At 43.5% G+C, this 27,812-nt stretch overlaps 1 protein-coding gene across 8 annotated transcripts in view; it reads left to right on the top strand.

The window, feature by feature from the left end:
* Positions 1-21,586, top strand: part of SMARCC2 (SWI/SNF related, matrix associated, actin dependent regulator of chromatin subfamily c member 2) — a 34,910-nt gene extending 13,324 nt beyond the window's left edge. The window contains exons 11-29 of one of the 8 annotated variants that reach the window (XM_032208863.1): positions 365-489; positions 1,193-1,252; positions 2,990-3,027; positions 4,945-5,075; positions 5,159-5,230; positions 6,121-6,234; positions 7,090-7,243; positions 7,641-7,733; positions 8,237-8,356; positions 8,438-8,500; positions 10,822-11,080; positions 12,561-12,722; positions 13,345-13,406; positions 13,797-13,926; positions 14,332-14,498; positions 14,901-15,035; positions 17,830-18,214; positions 19,623-19,991; positions 21,078-21,586. In XM_032208863.1, coding sequence (XP_032064754.1) covers positions 365-489; positions 1,193-1,252; positions 2,990-3,027; positions 4,945-5,075; positions 5,159-5,230; positions 6,121-6,234; positions 7,090-7,243; positions 7,641-7,733; positions 8,237-8,356; positions 8,438-8,500; positions 10,822-11,080; positions 12,561-12,722; positions 13,345-13,406; positions 13,797-13,926; positions 14,332-14,498; positions 14,901-15,035; positions 17,830-18,214; positions 19,623-19,991; positions 21,078-21,154 — 2,716 coding nt within the window. In that variant the 3' untranslated portion in view covers positions 21,155-21,586. Of the gene's footprint in view, positions 1-364; positions 490-1,192; positions 1,253-2,989; positions 3,028-4,944; positions 5,076-5,158; positions 5,231-6,120; positions 6,235-7,089; positions 7,244-7,640; positions 7,734-8,236; positions 8,357-8,437; positions 8,501-10,821; positions 11,081-12,560; positions 12,885-13,341; positions 13,407-13,796; positions 13,927-14,331; positions 14,499-14,900; positions 15,036-17,829; positions 18,215-19,622; positions 19,992-21,077 lie in introns of all 8 variants that reach the window. The other 7 variants (XM_032208862.1, XM_032208859.1, XM_032208865.1 and 4 more) reach the window with 7 other exon arrangements.
* Positions 21,587-27,812: the final 6,226 nt, after the last annotated feature.

The following is a 27,812-nucleotide window of genomic DNA, read 5'->3' as shown; positions in this document are numbered from 1 at the left end:
AGCAGTTTTCAACAATATTGCCCATTCTACTCAGTGGATTCACTTCACGAAATCATTCATAGGATATTTTCAATTCAGCTTTCCTTACTTGAAAAGCTACAACAGAATCTATTCTATTGATCAGAAATGATGATGATTTCACTATAGTTTGATGTAGTATCCAGGATTGAATAATGTTATTGTATCTCTGCCATGTGCTTGAGGTTGACTCAGCCTTCCATCCTTCCGAGTTGGGCGAAACGAGGACCCAGATTGTTGGGGGCAATAGACTGACTCTGTAAACTGCTTAGAGGGGGCTGTAAAGCACTGTGAAGCGGTAGGTAAGTCTAAGTGCTATTGCTATGCTATGGCTTCCCACCTGTAGGCCTTCCACACCCTACACCAAATCCAAACGTGGTCACCGCGAGGAAGAACAAGAAGATCTCACAAAAGACATGGATGAACCCTCTCCTGTACCTAATGTTGAAGAGGTCACACTGCCCAAAACAGGTCAGAATTTAAAGCTGTTTATGAATTCCATAACCATGGCTCTTTGTCATACTTCATATATTAGAGTTGTTTTGGGGGGCGGTGGCTTCTATCAATTATAGCTCTCTTAAAAACTACCATTGTTGCATCAAGAATATTATTTTTCTTTTAATCAGTACACCTCTGGTCTTTACAGTGGACAGTGAAAGATGGACAGCCTGTAGTGCACATACTGTACAGTTAATTTACAACAGTGCATTTAGTGGCCATTTGAAGTTAACAATGACACTGGGGAAAAAAGACCTATTCCTCTATTCTTTCACACTTACGACCATTGCAGCATCTCCATGGTCATATGATAAGATTTTTGATTCTTGGCAAAAGAATTATTCATATTTATCATGGTTGCAGTGTCCTGGGGTCACAGGATCGCCTTTTGAGACCTTCTGACAAGCAAACTCAGCAGAGAAGCTAATTTCCCTTAATAACCATATTATTATGTTAACAACAGAAAAATAGAGGCATTAAACCATGTAGAGATTTAAGACAACCAAAACACCCCTTGGACATGTCAAACACTTTCAAATTTTAAATCACCATACTGATGTTACACTTTGCCTTAAGGCCAAGCATAAGAAGGAAGTATAACTCCTTGACCCTGCAGTTCGATTCCTGGGGAGATTCTCTGAATAAAATATTCCTTCCTTCCTCTCGTCTTCCATAGTCAACACGAAGAAAGATTCTGAATCTGCTCCTGTCAAAGGTGGTACCATGACTGATTTGGGTAAGGGATACTTTATTTATTTTGTAGCCTTCTTTGTACTGCAAGAGCAAGAGCATGCTCTTAGTCTTTGATAGACTAATATTTATGCAATAGGAAGATTAGATTCCTTCTCCCCCTCCAAACGATCAGTTGTGAACAGGTGTCGTCTTATATCCTCTGATACTAACTACCTAAAAGATGAAAAAATCAGTCCAGCTACCTTTAAACTGTCAGAGCAGAAACACAGATGTTACTTGATATGATACTGGATTTCTGGGATTGGTTTCAATGGGAATTTGCAACTCTTGGTTGATAATGTGGAAAAGCTGGGTATTTAGCACAGGCCCTTTTGTCTATAACCTTTCTAAATACATTTCTGCCCATCCTTTCTACTTGCAGTTTATAGTTCAAAGCAACTTGGAGCACTTAAAAATAACAAAGGACGAAACGTAAGAATAAAGCAAGGCAGTTAAAAGGAAGGCAAAATCAAAATCAGATCAACTAAATATAGGAAATGAGAGCCATTTTGGCATAGTGTTATAGGCGGCAGGCTATGCCTGCCTTAAGTATGGTACTAGCATAGGAAGAAGGCAAGGTCAAACAACTTCCCAAAATGTTGGTAAGAATAATTGCATGGGCTGCACATGAATCCAGTATTAATCATTAAGTATTTCTTGAGTGTTAGAATGAATGAACGGGAAGTGTTGAAGTGCTGTACTACGTTTTGTGTGTGTTCCTTGCTGGGATGTAGATTCATCTAAAATTTACTGTTATGTGGGAGAATAACAGATGTTGGAACATTTATTTGGGATAGACTATCTTCTGCATTTTTAAACCAGGCAAAACAAATTCTTAAGGGGGGCAGTCACTCTACTTCTTTCAAACACGTTAAGGGGGAGTATGTCTGGAATCATGCCAGCAGGCTGGGCTGCAAATAAAAAAAAAGTTGAAATGATAAATCTGTATAATTTCAGGAAACCATCAGCGTATATAAGGAAGCCATAGGCTTTTTGGCAAGAATCTAGAAAATCACCTGTTGTTTAAGCCTAAAAGACCTTGAGACGTGTTTTTCTCAATATCATCCTCCCAAGTGGCACAATAAACTTGAAAAGGTCTACAAGAAGGATGTAGAAATAGAATTTAAGGAACATAGCTCTCATTTGTTACTGGGCAGACTTCTTCAATCATTTGTTCATAAGTGTCACTGGGGAATGCTGCTGTATGCCCGTTCAGATGTTTTTATTCTTTTACCTTTGCTAACTACGGCTTCATTCTTGGCAATTCTCCAGATAGCTGTGGAAGAACAAATGGATAATGTAGAGTCATGATAGCGAACATATGGCATGCGTGCCAGAGGTGGCGTGCAGAGCCCTCTCTGCTGGCATGCATGCCCTCGCCCCAGGTCAGACCTCCGTGGCGTTTGTTTTGTGAGCTTCTGTTTCCCTGCAAACGCCGAAACAGAAGCTCATAAAAGAAAAACATCTTACCTCTTGCCGTGCTGCCAGAAAATGTCTTAGGATCCTTTTATTATTACACAGAAATTGAGATGATGTGAGGACAGAAGCAAGTGATGGTGAAACTTAAAATTATTCCAACATATTTAAACCAAGAATGTGGAACTACTTTTTCTTTCAGTGCCACGCATGCACACACACCTTTCACTTTGGGCACGCACGCACACGCAGTTTGGGCACTCAGCCTTATCACTGATGCAGAGGTTTCTATTTCTGATTTGGGGTGCTTGCTCTTGTTTTCTAGATGAACCAGAGGATGAGAACATGGAGGCAGCAGGCAAGGTGAATCAGATGCTGCATTCTCTCTATGGCTCTTGTTATACCTTAAAGAACAGCCCTATCTTCATGCAGGGGCAGGTTGGGAAGGATAAACTGGTGCTAAGGGAACAAAAATGACCATTTACAGGTAGTCCTTGAGTTGCAACGCTAATTGGGACAGGAATTTCCATCTCAGTGAAGTGGTCAGAAAGCACAATGCCACACGATTGCATTTCTTAGTGATGGAAATCCAATTTCATTGGTCATTAGGAAAGGACCCACCCCAATCCAAGCCATTCCTGGCTTGGTCCCTCCCAGCCTTGAGCCTCAGAAAGGTAAGGGGCTGCCTCTTCTGTCTCCTTTTCAACACCCCTCCCCCCACTTGTCTCTCCCTTTATCTTTGCCCTTTTGGCCATCCTGCACAGCAGCACTCCTTAATAGCAGCAGCCACAGCGGTGGTTGAAATGGAGCCCTGGGACCTTCAGCAGGCACCATCCCCAAGCCTCTACTTCAATCCTAAGAGCCGAGGTGGCGCAGTGGTTAAATGCAGCACTGCAGGCTACTTCAGCTGACTGCAGTTCGGCTGTTCAAATCTCACCGGCTCAGGGTTGACTCAGCCTTCCATCCTTCCGAGATGGGTAAAATGAGGACCCGGATTGTTGTTGGGGGCAATATGCTGACTCTGTAAACCGCTTAGAGAGGGCTGAAAGCCCTATGAAGCGGTATATAAGTCTAACTGCTATTGCTAACCCTAGTGCTGCCACAGCCAAGGAGCATCACCTCAACTCTATTCCCTGGACAGTCACCTTAGCACCATAGTGCAAAGCTCCAGCCACCCTGCTGTGCCTAGCTGACATCTTTCCTCTCCCTGCTGAGAGCACTCACTGCTGGCTGCACCAGGCCTGCTTCCCCAGGCTATCCATGCCATTCTCCAAGCAACACCCACTGTTCTCTAAACAGTGCATGCTGTTCTCGTGATATTTCAGAATACTTCTGAGGCCTTCCAAAGCCATCGCAAAGACAGCACATGCGATCTGGAGGAGAGTGGGTGCGGCTTTCTCATTAGGCTTCAAAAGGCCTCAGAAACGTTTCAGAGGGCTTTCCAATGCATCCTGACAACGGTGCACGCTATTTGGAGAACGGTGCAAAGTGGCATCAGGAAGAAAGCCTGGCATGGCCAGCAGCAGAGACAGCGACAATGAAGGTCCACTAAGCATGGCTGTGATGGCTGGGACTTTGCATTGGGGCACCTGGCAGAGGTGGAGAGCAATAGGGTGAGAGAGTTGAAGCACTCCTGTGCTTGTAAGTGTGGGTGGGCTGCCAAGTGCCTGGATTTTGATCACCTGACTGTAGGACCATTGCAACCGCTATAATTTTGAGAACGAATATCATTTATTCAGTGCTGCTGTCATTTTGAAGGGTCGCTGAACAAATGATCATTAAATAAGGACTTTCTGTAATCAGTAAAAGATGATTCAACTAGATCTTCTACTCTTTCCCTCCCCTTCTAGCTCCATACACTCCTCTCCTCTCTGCTTTTCTTAGTTTGATCACGATAGAAGTGATCTCAATCCAGTTATATACCCATGCCTCATCATACTGACAATCATTTCCTTGGAGATCTGTAACACTACCCCATAATAACCTTTGTGTCTTTGTGCGCTCATAAGATTTCTTCTCACAACGAGATTTCTATCTCATTGCTTAGTTCTCCCCCCCCCCCCCCCGCCCCGGTACGCCAGCCTCCCATCATTTTTCGACCTGTATTTGTAATGTATTGGAATTAAGATTTAGACACGGAGAGTTTTGGGTTTGGATTTCTGTATGGATGAGTTGTTCCAAGATCCCAGCTCCTCCGATTAAAAACTGAAGAGTAGGAGCCACCATCGTAAGAACGTCACAAGCATGCCCATCGCCTACTGAAGAGAATTCTGGTTTCAGGATGAAGAGGAGAATAATGCTGGGAACAAAGGAGAGCAGACCAAGAACCCTGACCTGCACGAAGACAATGTGACCGAGCAGACCCATCACATTATCATTCCCAGTTATGCAGCCTGGTTTGACTACAACAGGTGCTGGAATGTGAGCTTTTTGTCCCTGAGTTCCCCCAGCCTCCCCACCTGTTCTTAATATTTTTTGTGTGTTTCTTCCACAGTGTCCATGCCATTGAGAGGAGAGCCCTTCCTGAGTTTTTCAACGGCAAGAACAAGTCAAAGACACCAGAAATGTAAGAATGCTCTGATGCGCTCTGGTATCTCTACCAGGATAGCAAATGTTGCAGCATCTTTCTTCTGCCAGGGTGAGAGCCTGAGTGTTCTGACCCAGGCTTCCCCAAAAAGCACGAAGCAGAGTCTTGGTCCCGACAAAACCCCTTTTATTAAACAAATGTGAATTCCCCTCATTCAGCAAAGGTAAACTGTCTTTCAAAGGTGAATTTATGACCACAAACCTTATCTAGCTTGGAAAGCTGCCATGTAAATATTTTCCAAATGAGGTGCTGTGCAAGGAAAGATTTGGCACAGAGTCTCTGAGATTCACGGACAGATCTTCACACTCCTGAAACGAACTAACGAACCAGTGAATGGTTTCCTGCAAAAGCCCACTCCCCTTTCGCTCCTCTTTTATTTCCTATGGGAGGGACCATTCACCGTCCACCTGTGACTTTACTCCCAAGTTGATCCTGATTTCTGAGTTGTTCTTTTCTTCTGGTAGCTCTGCGCATGTGCACACTGGGAACAGGCTCCAGCAGTTCCTCTGCTTCACTGCAGTCTAGCTCCGAAGGCATCTGAGAACTGCCAGACGGCCTTGGCCCCATCTCTGCCTTCGATGCAGAGCCCTCGTCCGAGCCTTCCCCAGCCTCTAGGACTGGCCCATGCTCCTCCCCAAACTCCTCACTGTCCGACTCTGCTGCCACATCTGCTGGCTGCTGATGGGCCACAACACTGAGGACATTTTATACCTTCAATGTTGTAGGAGTTCATTCAGATAGGAAAGGTTCTGCACTGGTTTTTAGAGGCGTTTAGCAAGAGGACTAATGGAACTAATCATGTGGGAAGACTTTTACAAAATAAAGTGACTTTGAGTTCTGTTATCTTTTTTGTTTGTTTAATACTCTAGCTACTTGGCTTACCGCAATTTCATGATTGACACATACCGGCTCAATCCTCAGGAATACCTGACTTCTACTGCATGTCGTCGGAACCTGGCTGGTGATGTCTGTGCCATCATGAGGTATGTTATCTGAGCATACAGAAGCCCAGTAATTGTTTGCAGCAGCCCACTTTTATATCACGATCTGGCACATGCAGCTGGATTTTTGATTTTATGTGTTAAGGATCACTTTGCCGTAAGATGGGCTAAATATGATTTCCTGATCTACCGAGAAAGAAATCTTGCATGGTGCATCTTCTTCATCTTACCACAATCCTCATTCTTGAATCTGACCTAAAATAATTCAGAAGATTTAAAAAAATCAAAATTCAATTGAAACCGGAGACCTAGGACTAAGGGATGAGCAAAAACAAAAAAAAAATCATGGAACTTTGTTTTTATATATGATTATTGCAGCAAGCTATTATATGCTTGAAAGTAGAAAAGTTCAGTCATGCCCACAAGGCATTGTGGGGATTTGGAGGAATGGTTGGAGAAGATGAACTTGCAGAGACGGCTAAATTAATTTCTTTGCTTAGAGAGAAAACAATATATTTATGGATGCCTGGAAACCCCTTACGATTTGTGGTTTTGATATGAAAAAAACAACAGCAGAAAAGAGTGAGCTTTTTTGTAATCCTAGAATAAGAGATAATTTTGTAATTGTACTTATATTTCCTATAAAGGAAATGGAAAATTTCTTTTTTTCCCCCTTTTTTTCTATCGTTCTGCACTTGCTTCTCTTTTTTCTGCCGCTTTTATTCATGTTAATTTGTTTTAATTTTTTGTTCTTTGTAAGATTTGTAATAAAACTTTATTTTTTTAAAAAAATGTTGTTAGATGGCTGATGAACAGAGTTTAATCTTAATCCATAGTTCTTTTGTCACAGATTTGATTAGAGCTAAAGTTTCCTTTTTTTGTTTTCCTTGGTTGCAGAGTCCATGCCTTCTTAGAACAATGGGGACTCATCAATTACCAAGTAGATGCTGAGAGTCGACCAACGCCGATGGGACCACCACCTACTTCTCATTTCCATGTCCTGGCTGACACTCCTTCAGGATTGGTGCCACTGCAGCCCAAAACACCCCAGGTAGTATCCAGCCACCTGGAGAAGAAATTTAAATACATGTCATTTTTTAAAATTTATCTGTATTTTTAGAATTTCCTTAGCTATAATTAAGAACAAATGGCCCGCAAAGCATGTTAAAAGAAATGTATAGACCTTCGCAGAGCATATATCAACATTTAAAACATCTGATAAAAATATACCAGAAGCTATATATTAAATGAGAAAAACCAAAGGGGAAAAAATCCTTCAGAAAAATAAATTTCTAAAAATTTCTAAGGAAGTATCCGAAGGAATTTTCCATCCTAGAGGAAATCACGTGTTTGTGCATGCTGGACATCTTAATAACTTTGCTTTCCCCGATTAAAATATTAATATAAATGGGAGAGGGCAACAGGACAGAATTTTGCTTACGCTTCAGGGTCGTCAGAGTGATAGCGATACCAAGACTGGACGAAAGGGCAAAGAGATTGAAGATCTTGTCACAGAGACAGTGAAAGGGAAACCGGAGCTGGTAAGAGAATTCCCAGTGGAGGCTGGTGTTTGTGTGAGTCCAGAGAGGAATGACACCTGGATACTTTTCCTCTGGAAAACTGTGGAACTCTGTGCAGCCAGAAACCAAGCCAGGTCAATCTGCTGCTTGAATTTGTAAGAATGAGCAGGAATGGAATTGTCCCATCTCTCTCTCCCTTTATAGTTTGTTGCCTGTAATTCCCTGATAGGCTGCCCTGCTGTATGTTCATTGTTGCAAACCCAGGAAGACTTGTAATGGGTCACTGAAGACCCAAATAAGAGAAATGCTGTCATGGATGAAATGCTAGAAATCCCAATGTGCCTGGGTGGGCCTAAGATTGACTATTATACTGTGCTGTAGCTTGGCCCCACCAAATGAGAGCTAGAGGTGGATGCCTGCTTGTTCTCCTTATAGGTGGTAGTGATCTTTCAAATAGCACTTCAGAGGTCTTGAGAGTCGGGCTTTCTTTACATCACATGAAGCTTGTTCATCTCTCTTCAAAGCAAACCACAGCTTCCCAGCAGATGTTAAACTTCCCAGACAAGAGCAAGGAGAAGCCACCGGATATGCAAAACTTTGGACTCCGCACTGACATGTACACCAAGAAGAATGTTCCTTCTAAGGTAAAAGAGGAAAGGCAGTGGATGTTCTCACACATCTGTCCAGGGACAGGTCAGTTTTAACTCACAAGTATCTTCCTACAGAGCAAAGCTGCTGCCAGCGCTACTCGCGAGTGGACAGAACAGGAGACCCTGTTGCTGCTAGAGGTGAGCGAATGGAAGCCCATTCCCAAATTGCTCATAAAAATGTGCTTCTGACAAGTGCTCCTAAGCTTTCTCTAAGCAACCTTTCTTCTCTTCATTTTGTTTCCAAATCTTCAGCTTGTTTTCATTCTTGGCAACTAAAGTATATTGGGCATTGACTTCTTATTTTCTTGGGTGGAAATAGTCATTTTAAAATTTGATGAGTAAATTGATAGATTTTTGTTCTCTCTAAGGGTTGCCCTTATCTTGGGATGATGATATTTTAGTTCTCTTATTTCTTTTATGGGTTTATTCCAGGAGTCTCCAAACTCCGCAATTTTAAGTCTTAGCTATGCTGGCTGGGGAATTCTGGGAGTTGAAGTCCACAAGTCTTAAAGTTGCCAGGTTTGGAGGCCTCTGGTTCATTCCATGACTTTCAGAAGATTTAAAGACATGAAGGAGCCATTGCATGTAAAGGAGAAAGCCTGAATTGTTCAAAAATAACATACAAAGAAAATGTCTTAGGATCCTTTTATTATTACACAGAAATTGAGATGATGTGAGGACAGAAGCAAGTGATGGTGAAACTTAAAATTATTCCAACATATTTAAACCAAGAATGTGGAACTACTTTTTCTTTCAGTGCCATGTTAGGACCCATACATCATATCCCCAGGAAAATGAATCCTAATAATTGGTGGCTTAAAAATAGTTAATGAAATTATTTTCCAGTTGTGGGTTTAATAATGTTCTTTTGTTATGTTGCAAAGTAACAATATGATAACAACTTTGGAACTTTCTGGGAATGGATTCTGCCCTGGAACCTAGAGTGATATATACTTCTGATTCAAACCACAGCTGCAAATTGAGAAAGGGGCCTGGTTCAGTAGTTGTAGAGAATGTTAAAACATGGAAAAAGTATAGTTCCAGGACTGCTTTTTCCCCGAACCCTGGAAAGTTACTACAGGTAGTCCTTGACTTATGACCACAATTGAGCCAAAAAATTCTGTTAAGTGAGACATTTGTTAAGTGAGTTTTGCCCCATTTTATGACATTTCTTGCCACAGTTGTTAAGTGAATCACTGTAGTTGATAAGTTAGTAACCTGGTTGTTAAGTGAACTGGCTTCCCCCATTGACTTCATTTGTCAGAAGGTTGCAAAAGATGATCACATGACCCCAGGATACCACAGCCGTCATGAATATGAAACACTTGCCAAGCATCTGGATTTTGATCATGTGACCATGGGGATGCTGCAAAGGTTGTAACTATGACAAGCGGCCATAAGTCACCTTTTTCAGTGCCGTTGTCACTTTGAACAATCACTAAATGAACTGTTGTAAGTCGAGGACAACTTATACCGTGTTTTCCTGAAAATAAGATAGGGTCTTATTTTCTTTTGACCCCCGAAATAAGCGCTTGGCCTTATTTGCGGGGAGGTCTTATTATTTTTGAGGTGCAGGAGGTGGAGAGCGTGGTCACCTCAGGGCTGCTGCTGTGTTGCATTATTTTCGGGGAGGGCTTATTTTATTGCATGTGTTCAAAAGCCTGATTGGGCTTATTATCCAGGGAGGTCTTATTTTCAGGGGAACAGGGTAGTATTCTTTGTAGACAGTATTACGTTAGGTGGGCCAATACCAATTGTTTTCTTTATTCTTACAATTACTCACACCAGGATCAGAATCCATTGTTTGAAGTGACTTTGAGAAATACACTTTTTGTTGTATGGCTAGAGAGGCATGGTTGAGGTTGTGTGGTATAAAAACAAGTAGTACTCAACTTACAACAGTTCATAATGAATCTGCCACTACTACAGGAATGTTTCCCACTCTAGCCATTTTTGCTAGCTCCCTCTATGACAACTGTAAAGAGAGAAGCTAACCATTTCTTAACTTTCAGTTAGTGTTCCAGGATGGTAGGTGGAGCGTAATGCGATAAGCTAATTAAACACAAGCCACCATTTCAAAGTGTGTTCAAAGTTCTTTGTCTTAATCACAATCTCAGAAATGGTCCATGTTCAGGCATCACGTTGAACACATTCCATTTGGAGGAACAGTGGACATTTTCATTTTCAGTGACTCTTTTTCCCCGCAAGAAATTAAACGCGGGAAGGATTTGTGCTTAAATAATTAGCTAGGTCAGATAATTTGAGATATTGTGTAATTGTGCGCAAGTGACATTTTTGTGTCTCCCAACACACGTAAAAACGTAGGAATGAAGCACTCAGATTCCAGAAGGGTCTCTGAATAGTTACTCCCCTGCAATCTGTACTCTGGTGTTCCCGCTCACTGCACCTGTTCTTTGTTCATATCCAAACTGCCGCCATTTCTGTGAATTGCATTTTAGGCCCTGGAGATGTACAAGGATGACTGGAACAAAGTGTCCGAGCATGTTGGCAGTCGTACTCAGGACGAATGCATTCTGCACTTCCTGCGTCTTCCCATTGAAGACCCTTACTTGGAGGATTCTGAAGCCTCCCTTGGACCCCTGGCCTACCAACCGATCCCCTTCAGCCAGTCAGGCAACCCTGTTATGAGCACAGTGGCCTTCCTGGCTTCGGTTGTGGATCCCCGCGTGGCATCTGCAGCAGCCAAGTCAGCCTTAGGTAATGAATGAGGGCATCCAAAAGCAACCTGTGCTTGGGGAAGGAAAGGATATTAAACTCAGGATGGGGCAGGATTATGGGGGTTGTAGGGCACTTATAAAAACACCCTAAAGGATAAAATGCCATATGAGTTGCGGTGGCGCAGTGATGAGAGTTCAGTACTGCAGGCTACTTCTGCTGACTGCTTGGTGCCTGCAATTTGGCAGTTCAAATCTCACCAGCTCAAGGTTGACTCAACCTCCCATCCTTCTGAAGTTGGTAAAATGAGGACCCAGATTGTTGGGGGCAAGATGCTAACTCTGTAAACCCCTTAGAGAGGGCTGGAAAGCACTGTGAAGCAGTATATAAATCTAAGTGCTGTTGCTATTGCTATATCGTTATCCAACAAAACTCCATGAAATTCTATCCAGCCTGTATTTTCTAATACTTGACAATACAAGGGGACTTGAAGGTTTTTTAATTGATTATGTGCCATCAAGTAATTGTCAACTCTTAGATAATTTTTTTTTTTGTTCATGAAGATTAGAACTAGAAGCCTGGAGTTTTAAGAAGGAACACTGAGGTTTATAGGATATTGTGTTCTGTGTCAGCTTCCTGGAAACTATTAAGAAGAAAAGGGTGAACAGGTGTTAATATATTGTTAAGTGTCAGATTATGGTATTTAGATATTGGGAGTTTCACACTCATTTATTTGATTTAGTTTTAGTATAGTAGAATTGAGTTGATCTAAATCAAACGCAGTCTAAATCATGATCAGGGGTTTCCTTGTTTTATTATGTAATATCATTCCTTTCCTTGCATTCTAGGAGTACGTTTTTCGAGCCTCTTGTTTGATAAAAGCCTTTCTCTGAACCCAAGATACTGTACTCCATTTTTAAAAATTTTATTTTGTTTTGTTTCATTTTGTTATTTTAATTATTGCATTTTACTTTATTGTATTTTATCTTATTTTATTGAGTAATTTTATCTGTTGTGACTCAAATCCAGTAGAACCATATTCTTCAGAAGTTTCTTTTTTAATTTCTGGGCTTTTTGCAGCATGTTGAAATATTGTTCATAAATATTACATGCTAATATTCTCAGTGTACATGTTTTATAGGTGGATGCTCAAAGCCAAATATATGAAACAGCACATTGTGTGTGTGTGCGCGCGCGCGCTCATGCGTGCCCTAGTCCCGAATGTGTAAAAGTCCTGAGATCTAGAAGGAGTGCCCATTGGCACCCAGGATCTGGTATGCTGAGTACTTTAAAAATGTGCTACTTACTGCTGCATTTGAACTCCTGGGTCTCCCAACAATTTCTTCTCACTCCAGAGTTCCTTGTAATCTTCTATTGCTGCCTTGGCCATTTCCTACTAAATGGGAGTGGCTCAACAAAACCCCTCTTTTGTTTTATACTTCCATGGCCCCTTTCCCTTCCTACATTTGTTTTGCAATGCTCTATTTTTCCACTGGAATTAATTCAAGGCTGCCCTTTGCAGAGGAATTCTCTAAGATGAAGGAAGAGGTGCCTACAGCCCTGGTAGAAGCTCATGTTCGCAAAGTGGAGGAAGCCGCTAAGATGACAGGCAAGGCAGACCCGGCCTTTGGTCTGGAGAGCAGCGGAATTGCAGGGACCACATCCGATGAGCTGGAGAGAATAGGTGAGGGGGGCGAGCGGGGCGCCTTCCGCGCTTCAACCCGTGAAGCGCCCTCGTTGGACCTCGCCCAGTATGCGGTGGGGACTAAGAAGGGGGCCGAGACGCAAGAGAACAGAGCTGGCCTGGCTTCCGGCCTGGAGCTCACACTCAATCGCCTGGCACAGGGTAAGGGATTCCCCTCATCGTTTCATCTAACCCTCACCCTATCAAACTGGACATATGAAGGGCAGAATATGGAGGGAGAAGGCTTTTGTAGGCAATTCAGGATGTGAAGATTATAAATTCTGAGGCATTCCTTCATGGCAGGCTTTGGTTTTTGACAGGGGAGGGGAGGCAGAGGCCAGCATTGAAATATTTTCCTCTTCAAGGAGCATAACTGTAGTCCTACCTTGGCTGTCAGGGCCATCAGTTATGAAAAGAGCTAAGTCAGGCCATATTCTTTGTTTTTTGTGAGGGGAAAGTTAAATATTCCTAGCTTTCCCATAGCTCCTAGAATTTACCTTCCCTGATCCCTTCATCATTGCAGCTTTGAATTTTTGTAGGGTGTGGGTGGGAGGCTTATATAGAGATCCTAACAGTAGTTTCCTTTCTGTTGTCCCATTTTTTTCCACCTTTTGTTCAGAAGAGAACTGCCCAGATGAAAACCGGTCAGAACCTCAACCATCTGAAGAGAAGAAAGAGTTGAAGGTACACGAGGGCATGAGAAAAACCATAAAGAATTACAGGGCAATTCAAGCAAGTTTTATGAGCCATAAAATATATCAAGAAAGAGGAAAACTAAAAGAATCCTCTGGGGTTTGCGTAGGATTGGATTATTGTGTCATCTGGGGGCCAATTTTTATTTTACTTATAAAATGTTCATTTGATTGACCTTTCAGTGCAAAACTACCCGGTCGTGTTGTCCAAGCCACTGGAGCAATTATTACAGATTTTCTTCTCTGTTTTACAGACATTTCTAATTCCAGTGCATGAGGCGAACAACCCTCTTATTGTGGCAGCAGGCCTGTTCTAGAAAGGAGTAGGAATCTTTTAGCGGGAGTGAAGAGTTTTCTGAATTGAGCCTTTCTGTTAATGCAGGAACAAAGGGAAGGAGTTCTCGAGGAAGAAGCTAAGGAGAAACTTGGAGAGGTGCCTAGGAAGGAGGAGGATAAAAGCAAGGAGGCTGACGGTGAAAAAGAAATGGACAAGAGTGATGGGGACACTTTGGGTAAGTATCACTTTCCAGGAAATGAGAAGAAAAAGAGTCCAAGTTGAGTTGGTGGGAAGTGGCCCTGAGTAATGAAGTCTCATCCAGAAATATTTTCTGTTCAGTGCAATAAAGCAGATCATATAAACTTACATTTGGAACACATAAGAGCTCTGTCAATAAATCTCACGATGCTGTAAACGGTTGCATTGATCACTGTGAAGCATCCATGAATAGAGAATGGGCTAGCAAGGCAATGTTTTGCTTCTCACAGCTTATTAATATGCAGGCATCTGCCACCTTTCTCTCTTTGCTGCCATGTCATTGGTGTCAAATATGCAATGCTGAGCTCTAGGCCCCGGAAGATCATCTCCCTTGCCTGTTAGATCGTTGTCCTTTCCCATAAAACATTTATTTTCTGCACAGCTGATGGAGAAAAGGAAAAAGAGCCAAAGGATGGCCAGGAAGAGGGACCCAAGGACCTTGTAGAGGCTGAGGGCGAACGGAAGACCAAAGTGGAGAGGGACATTGGTGAAGGTAACCTCTCCACTGCAGCAGCTGCTGCTTTGGCTGCTGCAGCGGTAAAAGCAAAGGTGAGTTGCTGGGGAAGGGCTGGGATCTGCTCTCTGTGTAGGCCAGGCCACTGCAGCTTATAGCAATTGGAGCCCTAAGCCTGTTTTTTTTTTTAAACCTACTGCCCCTCACAGCCTCAGATTTTCACTGGCTATATCAAAATAACAGACTCAGTATCCTACTCCATAATGTTTCTGTTAGTATGTTGGACTCCAGGATGAATGGGGTCGCCTACAGGTCTGTGTAAATAAATAGTATTTCCAATAATTGCTGGCTGATAAATAAAACAGTGGCTGGATATTTTGTGAATCTTAAGGCATGTGCTAGACTTTCTTCTCTGGCTTTTGGAGGGCAGGGTGGAGGCGGTTCTGTGGCATAGGGGGCTCTGTCAGAGCTCAAAGATGCCCTCTCTATTTTGGCAGCATTTGGCAGCAGTAGAGGAACGTAAGATCAAGTCGCTCGTTGCCTTGCTGGTGGAGACCCAGATGAAGAAGCTTGAGATCAAATTGAGGCACTTTGAAGAGCTGGAGACCATCATGGATCGGGAACGCGAGGCAGTGAGTACAGCTGCATCCCCATAGCATTTGTTTTGCTTCCTCTGAGCGTTGCTTCTGTGCATGGATAAACTATTACTACTGTTACTACTACTTAGAGTACTACTACTATATTAATATACTATATTACTACTACTATATTACTGCTGTTGCTGTTAATTTCCTACTTGAAGCTGGAATAACTAGTTGGTAGTGTAGTGATCATAAGAAAGGCTGAGGGCCAAAGAATTGAGGCCTTTGAACTCTGGTGCTGGAGAAGACTCCTGCGAGTCCCTTGGACTGCAAGATGGTCAAACCGGTCAGTCCTAGAGGAGATCAACCCTGACTGCTCTTTAGAAGGCCAGATCCTGAAGTGGAAACTCAAATACTTTGGCCACCTAATGGGAAGGAAGGACTCACTTGAGAAGAGCCTAATGCTGGGAAAGACGGAGGGCAAACGAAGAAGAGGAAGACAGAGAGTGAGATGGCTGGATGGAGTCACCAAAGCAGTGGGTGTGAGCTTAAATGGACTCCAGAGGATGGTAGAGGACAGGAAGGCCTGGAAGAACATTGTCCATGGGGTCACGATGGGTCAGACACGACTTTGCAACTAACAACAAAGTGTAGTGACCATTTGTTTTTCCAATCTGACTGGCTGACAGTTAACAGTAGTTATCTGGAAGGATCCATTTTATGGATCTTGAAAATAGCCAGCTGGATATGTTGCAAATATTGAGAAGACTGGATAGTGGGCTAGCTTTGAAAGGAGAGGACATGATGAGATCTCTTCTGTGGGACGGACAGATTTCTTTGTTTATATTTCATATTCAGGAACTGCCCATCTCCCTCATAGAGCAACCGGGTGGTGTGCAAATGGTTCACTCATCCTAAACTATTTAGAGGGGCACTAAAACTCAAAACCCTAAACTTGAATTGCACCCAGAAACATTAATGCATCTGAAATGTTATATACTCTCTTAAACCCCCTTAAAGCTCAACCAGCTGTCTTTTCAACCCAATAAAGCTTCCAAAAGGTTTTTAAGCATAGTCCCATATAGATGGCATTAGTAATTGCCTTGGCAAGTATGCGTGGTCCAGAAATAGTAGCAGCTGTTAAATCAACCTAAACCAGAGAAATATACCCTGTCTACATTACTCATTTGTTCTACATATCATAATGCTGGATGAAAGAACACTCTGAAGTTACGGATTTGCTGCTTCAGAGGGAGTCTAGATCCAGGGATTTGGGGTGGGATTCAAGTGGAATTGGATACCTGTTTGAGTCCAGATGTGCTTTATCCCCCCCCCCTCCAAACAAGGAGAATGTCCAATTTCTAGGTTTCTAAACCTTCACTTCATCTTCACCGAAAATGCCCTCTGGCTAGGTCTGGCAAAGTGTCTGCAAACTGCTGACAATTAAACTCTTTAGTGGTCTCTCCCAGTGGTTCCCTTTAGCCATTAAATAATATGAAGGACAAAGTAGATCACTGAGGAATTTTATAGCACAAGCTTCCTCCAGTTTCACTATCTGGAGCTGTTTTTTTTTCAGGTTTCCTGTGGTGTATTTTATCAGATCTGCATCTCCATGTATGTCAGACAGGATAGCAGGGTATTAAAACTGTTAAGAATTTCAGCAACATCAATGGGATATATTTAGACCGTCATCAGGAAAGTGATCAACGCCACTCACTGCTGCACTGAATTGGAAATCTGATTTTCTGAATCCATTTATAAATTGTTGGAGCGATCATAATATCATCATTTGATCACTTTAAAGAACAAAAAAAAGAGATGATTCTATTTGGCAGTTAACTGTAGCACTTTCAATCTTCAGGGACTTCTGTATAAGCTTCAAAATCCACACGGTTGGTGGAGAAAGCAGAAAAAGAAGGGATCACAATAATATGGCAATGTCCTCTTCTGTGATAAGTAGCTCTCCTTCCCCACAGTTTATTCACCTGTGATTTGAATACAGGTAATCATTTCTGCCTCCCAAGCTGAGGACATATCTTGTCCTACACACACGACAAAAAAGTGATTATCTGCTACCCAAGTCAGAATCCAATTCCCTTTTTCAAAACAGAGCACCCCTTCTGCCTGCACACTGTAGACCAGGGCTGTCAAACTCACGGCCCGTGGGCCAGATGTGTCATGGGCTGGCCACAGCCATGCCCGGTTTAGCGAAGGGGAAAAACGTCACGATTCCGCTGGTGTAGACAGTGCAATTATGCAGGGCTTTGAGCTTAAAAGAACACAGGTTTGGCTGTTTGCCACTATTTAATGAATGCGATAACCAGTCCTTTGGCTGAAGGCCCAGGCAAACTCACGTTCAAGATAATCGGTTGGCAGCAACCCAGAAGCTCCAAGAAAGCAACGCAAATAGTTCCACAAGACACGACTAGAATACAGATTTCTTCAAGAATAGTTGTTTCCTGTAAATGTCCCCTCCCAATGCCTCACTTATAAACCCTCTTGGGAGGGACCCAGTCACAACCACCTGTGCGTAATTATCGTCTATGAGACTGCCTACCGAGTTGCTGCTCCCGTTTCTCAGCCCGTCTCAAACGAGCATCAGGGACAAACTGCTCCTTCCACTGCTCCATGCCTCAGGCGCCTCCTGGTGGCCAACCAGCCTCTCTGGTCCCTGCTCTGAGTCTGAACCTTGCCCAGGGTCCTCCACAACTTCCATGGCAGACTCATATGGTTCCTCACTATCCGAGTCCATCAGCAGCTCAACCGGATCCTGCTGGGCCACAACACATACACACACACAAACACAAACATACGTACCTTACTGTGGCCTTCTGTTTCCTTCTAGCTGGAGTACCAGAGGCAGCAGCTTCTGGCTGATCGTCAGGCCTTCCATATGGAGCAGTTGAAGTATGCCGAAATGCGTGCTCGCCAGCAGCATTTTCAGCAAATGCAGCAGCAACAGCAGCAGCAACAGCAGCCACCGCCACCGCCAGCGCTGTCTGTGGGATCACAGCCCCTTCCTTCTTCAGGAGCTCCTCTGGCGCCTGCCGCTCACTCCATGCCCATCTCCCAAACACCTGTTCCAGCTGCCAGCACAGTAGGCCCGCCCAGCACTATGGCTCAAGCTGAACAGATGGGGCAATCTGTGTCAGTTCAGCCACAGCCGTCGGCAACTGGCACTCCTCAGACTGCTCCAAGTCAGACTGGACAGCCTCCCTCAGCGTCCCATGGTAAGCGAGTGTGAGGCTTTGCTCCGTTCTCTGTGGGCAAAGTACGATGGTCCCAAAGGCTCCAGCACAGCAATTAAACCCCAGTATTGTGTACTTGCAGTTCCAGATTCATTCCCTCATTTTCCAGATTGGAAACCCATTTGCTAAGACAGTCCAAATGGATCGTACTGGGGTGGATACATTAATTTAATGGAATAGATGGATGAAAGCAGCTTCAAATGTTTATAGGAAAGAGGATGGAAAATGGAATATAGCACTGTAATTTTGGATTAATTGCTAAGGTATATTTGTTAGAACAGGTTCCAGAGCTGGGATCAACTGGGATCAAACAAATTTTGATTTTCTGTCTAGGTTTCTACTAACAATACAGACACTAGTAGAGCAGGTTTTGATTTCAAATCAGAAAAGTTTGGGTTAAGTGGGTATCCTGACCACCGTGTTATACATTTTGAAATTAATATGAATGATGAAGGGTTAATTCATAGCTGATTGAAATGGCTTTTGGGAGTCACCTTCAAATTTCCTGTTCCCAAGATAAAGGCAAATACTATTTTTTTTAAAAAAAGAATTGTTTGTTAGATGCTAGTTAGTGTGAAGCAACACTTGATCAGATCAGATTTTCACTTCTTTGGTAATATACTAATTGGGCCTGAGTTGCACATTAAAAAGTATTTTTAAAATGAGAAAGTAACCATTTATATTGTGTGGCTCCTTGTAAAACCAGCGAGTTTTATTTCTTGGGAGAACTTTCTATGTTTTTTCTAAATGACAGTACTCATATTCTGGGGAGAATAATCTTAGTGAAAGTTAGGGTGTTTTCCTGCCCATCAAATATTCAGTTTCTTGAGGATCATACATTTGGCTCTGAAGCATCTGGTAGGGTTCCCAAATTAGGATGCACTTGGGGTTGATTAGTCTGTGCCTCTAAGAAAGGGGTGTCAAACTCAAGGCCCGTAGCCTTGAGATTGGTCTGTGGGGCCACCCTGGAAGCAGCAAAGGAGCAGCCCGTGGTGCCTCTGCCAGTGAAAACTGAGTTCAGGAGGGCTGCACGCAGCCTCCCCAAGCTCTGTTTTCGCTGGCAGAGGACTGCAGGAGGCCATCGCGACTGAAAACTGAGTCTTGATGAGTGATGTCGAACTGGGCCATCCCGGCCATTATAAGCCCTGACCACATCTACCCTGGCCATGCACGGTACCCCAGGCCGCCGATGTCAAACACAATCCTGATGTGGCCCTCAATGAAATCGAGTTTGACATCCCTGCTCTAAGATATCTGATTGTATTCTTAGGTCCCCAAAGCAGCGCAATGTTGAAATCCCAGTTGGATGATCATCTGTTATGTCACATCTTTGCTTGCTTGCAAATAGTTAGCATACTCAATGCATTCTTTCTCTTTGTCTCTTCTGAAGCCCAGCCTCCGTACCCCAGCCAACAACAATCAACCCAGATTCTCCCGGGGGCAGTCCCAGCAAGCGTTCACCCTGCCATGGCTGGTAATATCCCCTCAGCTCTGCCTTTTGGAATGCCTGCCTCCATCCCATTTAGCATGGCTAGTAACGTAACAGACTCCATCGGCATTAACTTCCCTGCTAACACGCCCATCCATCCAGTGCATGGTAACCTTGCGTGCAGCATGGCTAATCCGCCCATCATCAACGTCTCTAGCGCCCTGCATCCTTCTGCCACCCCTCTGCCTCACGGTTCTGCAGCTGCCCAGAGCCCGGCTATTGTGGCAGCAATGCAGGGCAACCTTCTTCCAAATGCTGGTCTTGGATCAGGTGAGAATGGGCCCAGAGATGGTGGTGGGATGGGAGAGGGGGAGAGATTACACTCTGCACTTGAGTCATAATGGGACCTTCTGACTGGGGCTTCGTACGTTAGGCGAATCCAGTCGTGGCGTTTTGCAAACAATATTGCGTGACTTGGGATATCCAGTTGTGGTTTATCACTACCCATTGCAGTTTATCAGGAAACTGGGATTAAATTGATCGGGGTCATAATTTGACATTGAAGACTCCAAAGCGCTAGGACAAGTTAATGGCCTTGAGATGGCTTCAACATTGAAAGTTTCCCAACCTAGAAGATTCTTAAGGCAAAAGGAATGGTTGCACTTCATAAGTGGATGGTGTATGGGTATTCCTCCCCAATTCCTCACCCCCACATGGAGATGATTCCACTCTGGGAGATTGTCTGCTGTAAAGGGATCCTTACTGCATAATTGTGTACTAAAACTAATTTGGGTTTGACCTTAAAGAAAAAAAACGAATAAAAGAGCTCCCAAGCTCACATCCCTTCCTTGGATCTGAAAGGCTAAGCAACCTTTTTGTATCTGGGGGTCCACAAAGGATAGTGTTGGGTAGATCAGCTGAGTAGTAGAACTAAAATTTTGGACTAGGTTCTGTTTTTTAAGGAGGTTGGGGTAATTGCTTATGGAATGGAATAACCAATGAGTCTCCTAAGTACCTAAAATGGGAAGAATTACCCCAGTCATATTGGTTTGAAGGGGTTTTTTTTGGAAGAAGTTGGTAGTCAGGCCTTAAGCATCCATCAACCTAATCCTCTCCAACATTGCCAGGTGCCGATAATGGTTAGGATACTGAGATGGCTGCATGCTACCTGTAGACCTCCCAGCCCTGCAAGTTAAATTAGAGCAGCTTAAAAGCAGTTGCTGGACAGTACAAGCTAGTTGGTGGTTATTGCTGTTCAGTCTTTCCGGTAAAGCAAAGTGTTCAAAAGCCTTATGGTTGCTGCACAAAGACCAATGATGACAGCAAGGGCCAAGTTGTATTTAACGGTGCTATTTCTGCTCAGTGTCATTGCAAAAGCCTTCTGTAATTTATACTCTCTTTCTCCCCTTGCCCCAGATCAAGGACCTTCACTGCCACCGGATTCTATCACTCCCAGCCCCAGCACAGCTACGCCTGTCCCACCCTCACAGTGAGAAGCTATGAGCTATTCTTGTGGATGCCTCTTGGATGGCCCCCCTCACCTTTCCAGGACAGGAAACCCCAAATCGTGTTAAACATGGATTCTGTTTGGGTGGGTTTTTAAACGGTTCAGAACAACGATCCAAGGAGGAAGAGAATTCAGCTCCACTGGTTTCCATTCCCCTGTGTGTCTCAGCTCCGTCTCCCGTTTCCTTTTTTTTTTTTTTTTGTATCTAGTCATACCAAGACTTTTTATTTAAGGAGTTTCTAATTGGTGGGGGGAGGGGGCAAGAATCTATCTCCAGAACAGACAGCCATTACTATTTATAGAAGGCTTTGATTTTAAATCTGTTGAAAGGGGAGTGTAACTCCTTGTATGTGTCTCTCGCTCTTTTTTAAAAAAAAAAACAATAAAGAAAAATATAATAAATACCTTCCATCTCTTAGCAGGAAATCTGCAATCTCTTTTGGTTTGGGAGATAAGGTGGCATGCTACAGGGCAGATCAGCGGTGAGTTCCTACCGGTTCGGCCCAGTTCAGCTTAACCGGTAGTGGTATGGCAGCCTGGGTCACTGGACCGGCAGCGACCCAGGCCTGCCACATCCCCGAATCGGGTCGCAACCGTCGCCATCTTGTTTTTTAGTTTTAATTTAACTGCACGTGTATGCGTAAAACACACACATGAGCAAACCGGCAGTAAAGCCAGCTGGAACCCACCCCTGGGGCACTAACTTTTCAGTTAGGGCTTTCTGAAGCACTTTTTTTTAGCTTGGAAAAAAAATGAATTGCAGTTTAGTACTCCAGCAGAACCCAGCCGACTTGGAGTTTAGCACAGCCTTCTCAAGGGTTTCTCATAGCCTGCCTTTGAAGCAAAATCCATGAGGCCATGTGACATGCCCCAGGGATTAGGAATCATTGGCTTTGGTTCAGTCTCTGATGTGAAGAAAGCTACTCAGGATGTGTAAATACGGATAGTCCTCATTCAATCATTGCCTCAGTTAGCCACAAACACAGTGGTAATAAACTGTAAAATCATTATTTGACTAAAGTGCATACAATTCTGTACCTGACAACAACACATGCCAAACTGAGTAACGCTGGCATTGCTGTATGAGAGAACTGTTATATAAATGCAAGGGCAGCGACTAACAATATTTGTAGCCTCTTGCTCTCTTCCTGCTCTCTTTCAGTCCTGTGGTTCACTTAGCAACTGTTTCACGACAATAGATTGTGGGAGTGCTAAACAAGGACTGCCTACTCTTGTGTTACCAGGAGCAGCTGGAGAAATATTTTCCTATCATATGAGAATATTCATTTGCAATCTCTAACTTTTCAGCATCCTCTTTATTTTCTCTTGGCTTTGGCTAACAAAAGTTTGCTGCTTTTTGACCGAAAAAATTTGCTCAATTTTGACCGAACACCTTTTGCTTTGGAATATGTACCACACGAATTTTCGTTGAAAATTAGACCAGTTTTCATATTGGAAGGTTCACAACAAGGGAATCGAATTTAAAAACACCCGTTTTAAAAACTAAGAGTACCTGAACATTTGACAAGAAGAATTTTTATCGTGACTTTACCACTGAATAGCTAAATTAATTCAGGATAAAATTAAGAGTACACTCCCTATCTAAAGTAACAAAAACAGTGTGGAACTGTGAGAGAAAAAGTAAAAGATTGAAAGCAGATTTTTAAAAGAAAAAGTCAGCAAAGGAAGATAGAGTACAGGGCTGCCATATTTTGGAGCTAGTAGTTGGTGTACTGCATTTCTATTATATTTATTTGGCCACACACCCCTCCAATACCAGTTTTCAGTGTGATCAGTCTTAAAGTTTAAATTTACAAGAATAAAAGTCTTCCAACTGCATTTGTATAAAATGGGAAGTTCATGTATTAAGGAAATGCTGAGGCCCTAGAAAGTGCAGAGAAGAGAAATGAAGATGATAAGGCAGTGATGGGGAACATTTTTCTGCTTGGGTGCCTAAAGGACACGCATGCTATAGCGTGTGCATGCGTGTACATGCATGTCCCATAATACAATGCCCTCCCCCGGCGAATGCGTGCACAACCCCCTGCGCGCATGCGTGCAGCCCTCACTGAAGCTTTTGGACTTCCGATAGGCCCGTTGGGCTCATTTTTCACCATCCACAGGCTCTGGAGGATTTCTTGATGCTTGGGGAGGGCAAAAACGGCCTTCTGTGCGCTTCTTGGAGAGTCCAAGCATGGTTAAATTAGTCTGGTTGCTGAGTTCAAATTCTTTGGCCACGCCACTTGTTCCTCCTCAAGGCCAGATTTTTAACTCAGTCTGGCCCATTCAGGATGATTTTAAGTGAGCTCCAGCTGTTTTAATTTAATTCTGCTTGGGCTCTTCAGATTGAACTCACAATTTTATTGTTTTATCTTGTTATTTTCTTTGTGTATTTTTTTTTCCTTTTTTGACAGCATCGGATTGAACAGAGGTGAGAGAGTGAGGAGTGAGCTGTTGGGGAGGTGCTTGTCTCCGTGCCTTAAGAGCGGAGGCTTGACTAGCTGAGGGGTTGGTGCGGGTGTCTGGTGCTGTGAATAGTTTCCCCTGCTTCAGTTTTAAAGAGCTGGCTTGGGAGACTTTTTCCTTTTTGCAGCTGGTGCGGCTGTGGCCACCATTTTGGAACACACACACAGCCAATTACAAGCCTCCGCTTCACGGGCTTTTGTTGGCGACGCCTGTCTGCGCCGCTTGGCTCCTGGGAGGATCGCTGTCGGGTGGTGTATAGGTGTTGTCTGGGTCGCCAGCGGCGCCACTACCACCCACGTCTGTAAACTTTATTTCCGTGTGGCTGCGTTGTTTTTGGCCACCATGTGGTTATTCCTCAGATCCTCCCCCTCTCCACCGGATATTGCCACGCAGCCTTCACCATCTCCAGCAGCGCCAGTGAGACGCAGAGTGACCCCACTGCTGCCGAGGCTGATTAGGACCCACGCGGCTGTATTCATTCTCTGCAGCATGCTTGGGGCTGTGTTCCCAGCGACAGCACCTTTCTCCCTTGACTCCTGTGGCAAGCTGTCAAGTTTAAACTCCCCTGGGTTTTTTTTCCTAAAGGGTTCGGGGTGCAAGGGTCATGTAACTTGACAGCTTTAAGACCTGCACACTTCAATGCCAGAGTTCCTGAGCCAACATGACTGGAGGAGGAATTCTGGGAGTTGAAGTCCACAAGTCTTAAAGCTGTCAAGTTTGAACACCCCTGGTTTTTTTTTCTAAAGGGTTAGAGGTACAAGGGTCTTGTAACTTGACAGCTTTAAGACTTGTGTGCTTCAAATGCCAGAGTTTCTGAGCCAACATTTTGGTTGCTAAGCAAGAGCGTTGTTAAGTGAGTTTCACAAGTTGGCCACACCCACCCAGACTCAACTGCCAAGCCACTCCCACCCGGTCACATGGCCGGCAAGCCACTCCCACAAAGCAGGTCACACCTACAGAAGAGGTTCTAAAATAATTTGAAACCCACCACTGGCGAGGACCTAGATTTGTCTCCTGACAGCTCAGTGGTGGGCCTCAGCTCTCCAGACCATTCCTTTCAATCAGAGCCAGGCACCCCTCCAGAGTCTCCTCCCAGGCTTTCAGGCCCAGAGCCTTCTCCCCCCCGCCCCCTCTCCTTGGATTAGACATCTCTCCAGGGAGGATAGGGGCATAGTGCTTTCTTCTGAAGTGCAGGAGGTGATTGTATGTGTAGGGTTATCCATTACTAGGATAAAGTTTTAGTAAAGAAACCTGATAAATCTGATGAGTGTTGAAAGGGGCATTTGAGGTCAACTCCTTGTCTAATGCAGAAATTTCAAATTAAAAGTATTCCCAGGAGATAAGTATCCAGTCTTTGCTTGAATGTGTTGAATGAATGAAGCCAACCATTTATCTGGACCATTGGTTCCACTATCAAACTCTTTTTACAAGTAGGATATATACTTTTCTCATCTTTTGAAAAATATTCGTCTTTGCCATAACTAGATTTTTGAGATTGCAAGCGTTTCTTATGGTGAGCCTGATTATCTGACAACAGGATTAAGGGAGGCAAGACTTTATGATGGGGTGATAGGACGGGACACGCAATGAAAACTGGTTTTTTTTTCCTTAGACAATGTGATTTGAGCCTTCAAAGATTCCTTTTTATTATTTAACACAGAGGTGGTATTCTACCAGTTTCGACCAGTTCACCCGACTAGGTAGCGGAAATTACGGGTGGCCCCACCCACTCGCCCTGGCTCTGGCATCCCATTTAGGTCCTTTTTTCATGAAAAGCACATGCACGGAAGGCTGTGCACATGCACGGAGATGGCGCATATGAGTGAAGCGAGCACATGCTCACATTTGTGAACTGGTAGGGAAGGTGAGTCAATACCACCCCTGGTTTAACACACCTATGACTAACAAATCTTGAAGCAGTTTGGGATGCATATACTGTATTTTTCAGAGTATGAGACGCACCTTTTTGCCTCAAAAAAGAGGCTGAAAATCTGAATGCATCTTATACACTGAATACAGCATTTTTTGCCTCCTGAAACCCCGTCCCCTTTGCAAAAATGGCCATGCAGAGCCTTTAGGAGGCTTCCAGAGTGCTCCTGGGGGCTGGGGAGGGCAAAAATGAGTGAGAAATGGACTGTTTTTTGCTTGTTTTTGGCCCCCAATACCCTGTGGGAGCACTCTACAAGCCTCCTAAAAGCTATTCATGCCCTTTTTTTTGAAAACAAAAAAACCCAGGCAGTATTTTGCTCGTTTTTGCCCCTCCCCCAGCAGTACTCTACAAACCTCCTAAATATTATTCATGTCTTCTTTTTTGGGGGGGGGGGGGACGGCCGTTTTTGTGAAAAACGGGCCATTTTTTGGGAGGTTTGCAGAGTGCAAAAACTTTTTTTAAAAAAATTTGCCTCTTCAAAACCTTGGTGCGTCTTATACTCCGAAAAATACGGGGGTTACATTTTATTAATAACAGATAAATGAATACATTTTATTTTACATGAAGTACTTATTTAGAAAGTGAAAGATGAATGGGTGATGGGAAGATAAATCTGGAAGCAGGGCTGTGTGAACAGTAAGCAACATTTTTTTTAAGTTTTCTGTAGATCCCAGATGCTCTAGAGGGCACTCTTGTTCTGAGGGTTTTGTTACTCAGAATGATTTGTTGCCTCAGATTAGGATTCTGAAAATTATGGTCTATATCCGTCTTAATTTGGATAAGAGCTACTGCACCAATTACATAAAACTGACCTAAAAACTGTATATCATAACAGGGCTTTAATGTTCTTTTAAAAACTTGCCATTAACCAGCCATTTGAATATCCACTTGTAACAGCATCTAAATCGATTCTTAGTGTAAAGAGAGTGTGTTAATGGAAGTGCAGATAACACACACAGGCAAAGTCTACTGAGGGTCAAATACTTTTTCATGCCCAGCTGACAGAAGTGGATTTCTCCCTCCTTTTATTTTTTTTTACCAATGACCAGGTAGAAATAGAACACATAGCCAAATGTTCTATGTAAATATTTTGTGGAGTGTTGCAGGATGAGGATCAACATGCAGGCAATTTTTTTAAAAAATAATCTTCTATGCCCATGATGGCAAATCTACGGCACGCATGCGGTGATCAGCTGTCCATTGGGTGCGCAGCAGTGCCAAAAACTGGTGCTAAAAAGGTTCGCCATCACTGTTTTATGCAGCTTCCGACTCATAAGGTAGGTGATGTTCAATCTCCCACCTTAGGCTTGCTGTTGTGATGCTAGCTGGTTCTCCCTGCTGACTCACCAAGCAAGAATCTATGTCGAAAATAGTTGTTTCTGCTTTGCTCTAATGCAGGAATTGCTGAATAGAGTTGGCAATCTTTCATAAGAGGTGGTGGTGATGACGGACGGGTAGGCGAAGCTGCTACCGTCTCTTTTCTCATTGAACTCCCTCCTCTCAGCAGGAACCACTTCCTGCTCAACATGCTCCAGTGCTCTTGCCTTTATTTGGTCCTACTGCGGGTGCTGTTAAGAGGCGCTACTAGCTGTCTCATTCAGCCACAAATATCTTCCTTTTAAGAAAGGCAAAGCCATCCTGCTTGGACAATGGAGCTTAGTGCCTGAAAGGGGCATCGATTAAATGCCAGGTTTTCCTTATGCGAACGTCTCCTGTGTTAAAGCAGCATGCGCACATAAAAACCAGAAAGCGGATGGAAGGGAAGGAATTAGCACAAGGCCACGCTGGAATAATGTCTAGATATCTAGATGTGCTTCTAGACTTTCTTTTCAATTATAACAGGGGCCCATTTTTAAATTGGCCACAGCAATGAATATGTTCAGCGTATTGTTCTATTGTTTTTCATTATTTTTTTTCCTATTTGTCCTGTTTTGTTAAATAAAACATTTTAAAGTCAACCGAAGGCTAAACTGTTTACGAATCCTCATAAGGGAGGCAAAATTCCAAGCCAGTTTCATAAGCTCAGTTTACAAGCTGAATAATGAATGATGGGCAAAATGATCCAGCAACTCAGCCTAAAGCTTTTGTTCCTTTTATTGCTTGTTTCTACTTTTGCCAAGGTTGTTTCTAATGAATGATTCACTGCAGATGCAAGAATACAGGTAGTCCTCAACTTACAACCACAATTAAGGCCAACACTTCTGTTGCTAAGTGAGACATTTGCTAAGTGAGTTTTGCCCCCGTTTGC

Source organism: Thamnophis elegans, chromosome 2 (assembly GCF_009769535.1).
Source record: "Thamnophis elegans isolate rThaEle1 chromosome 2, rThaEle1.pri, whole genome shotgun sequence".
Classification (NCBI taxonomy): Eukaryota; Metazoa; Chordata; class Lepidosauria; order Squamata; family Colubridae; genus Thamnophis; species Thamnophis elegans.
This window is presented reverse-complemented; position numbering and strand designations above follow the sequence as displayed.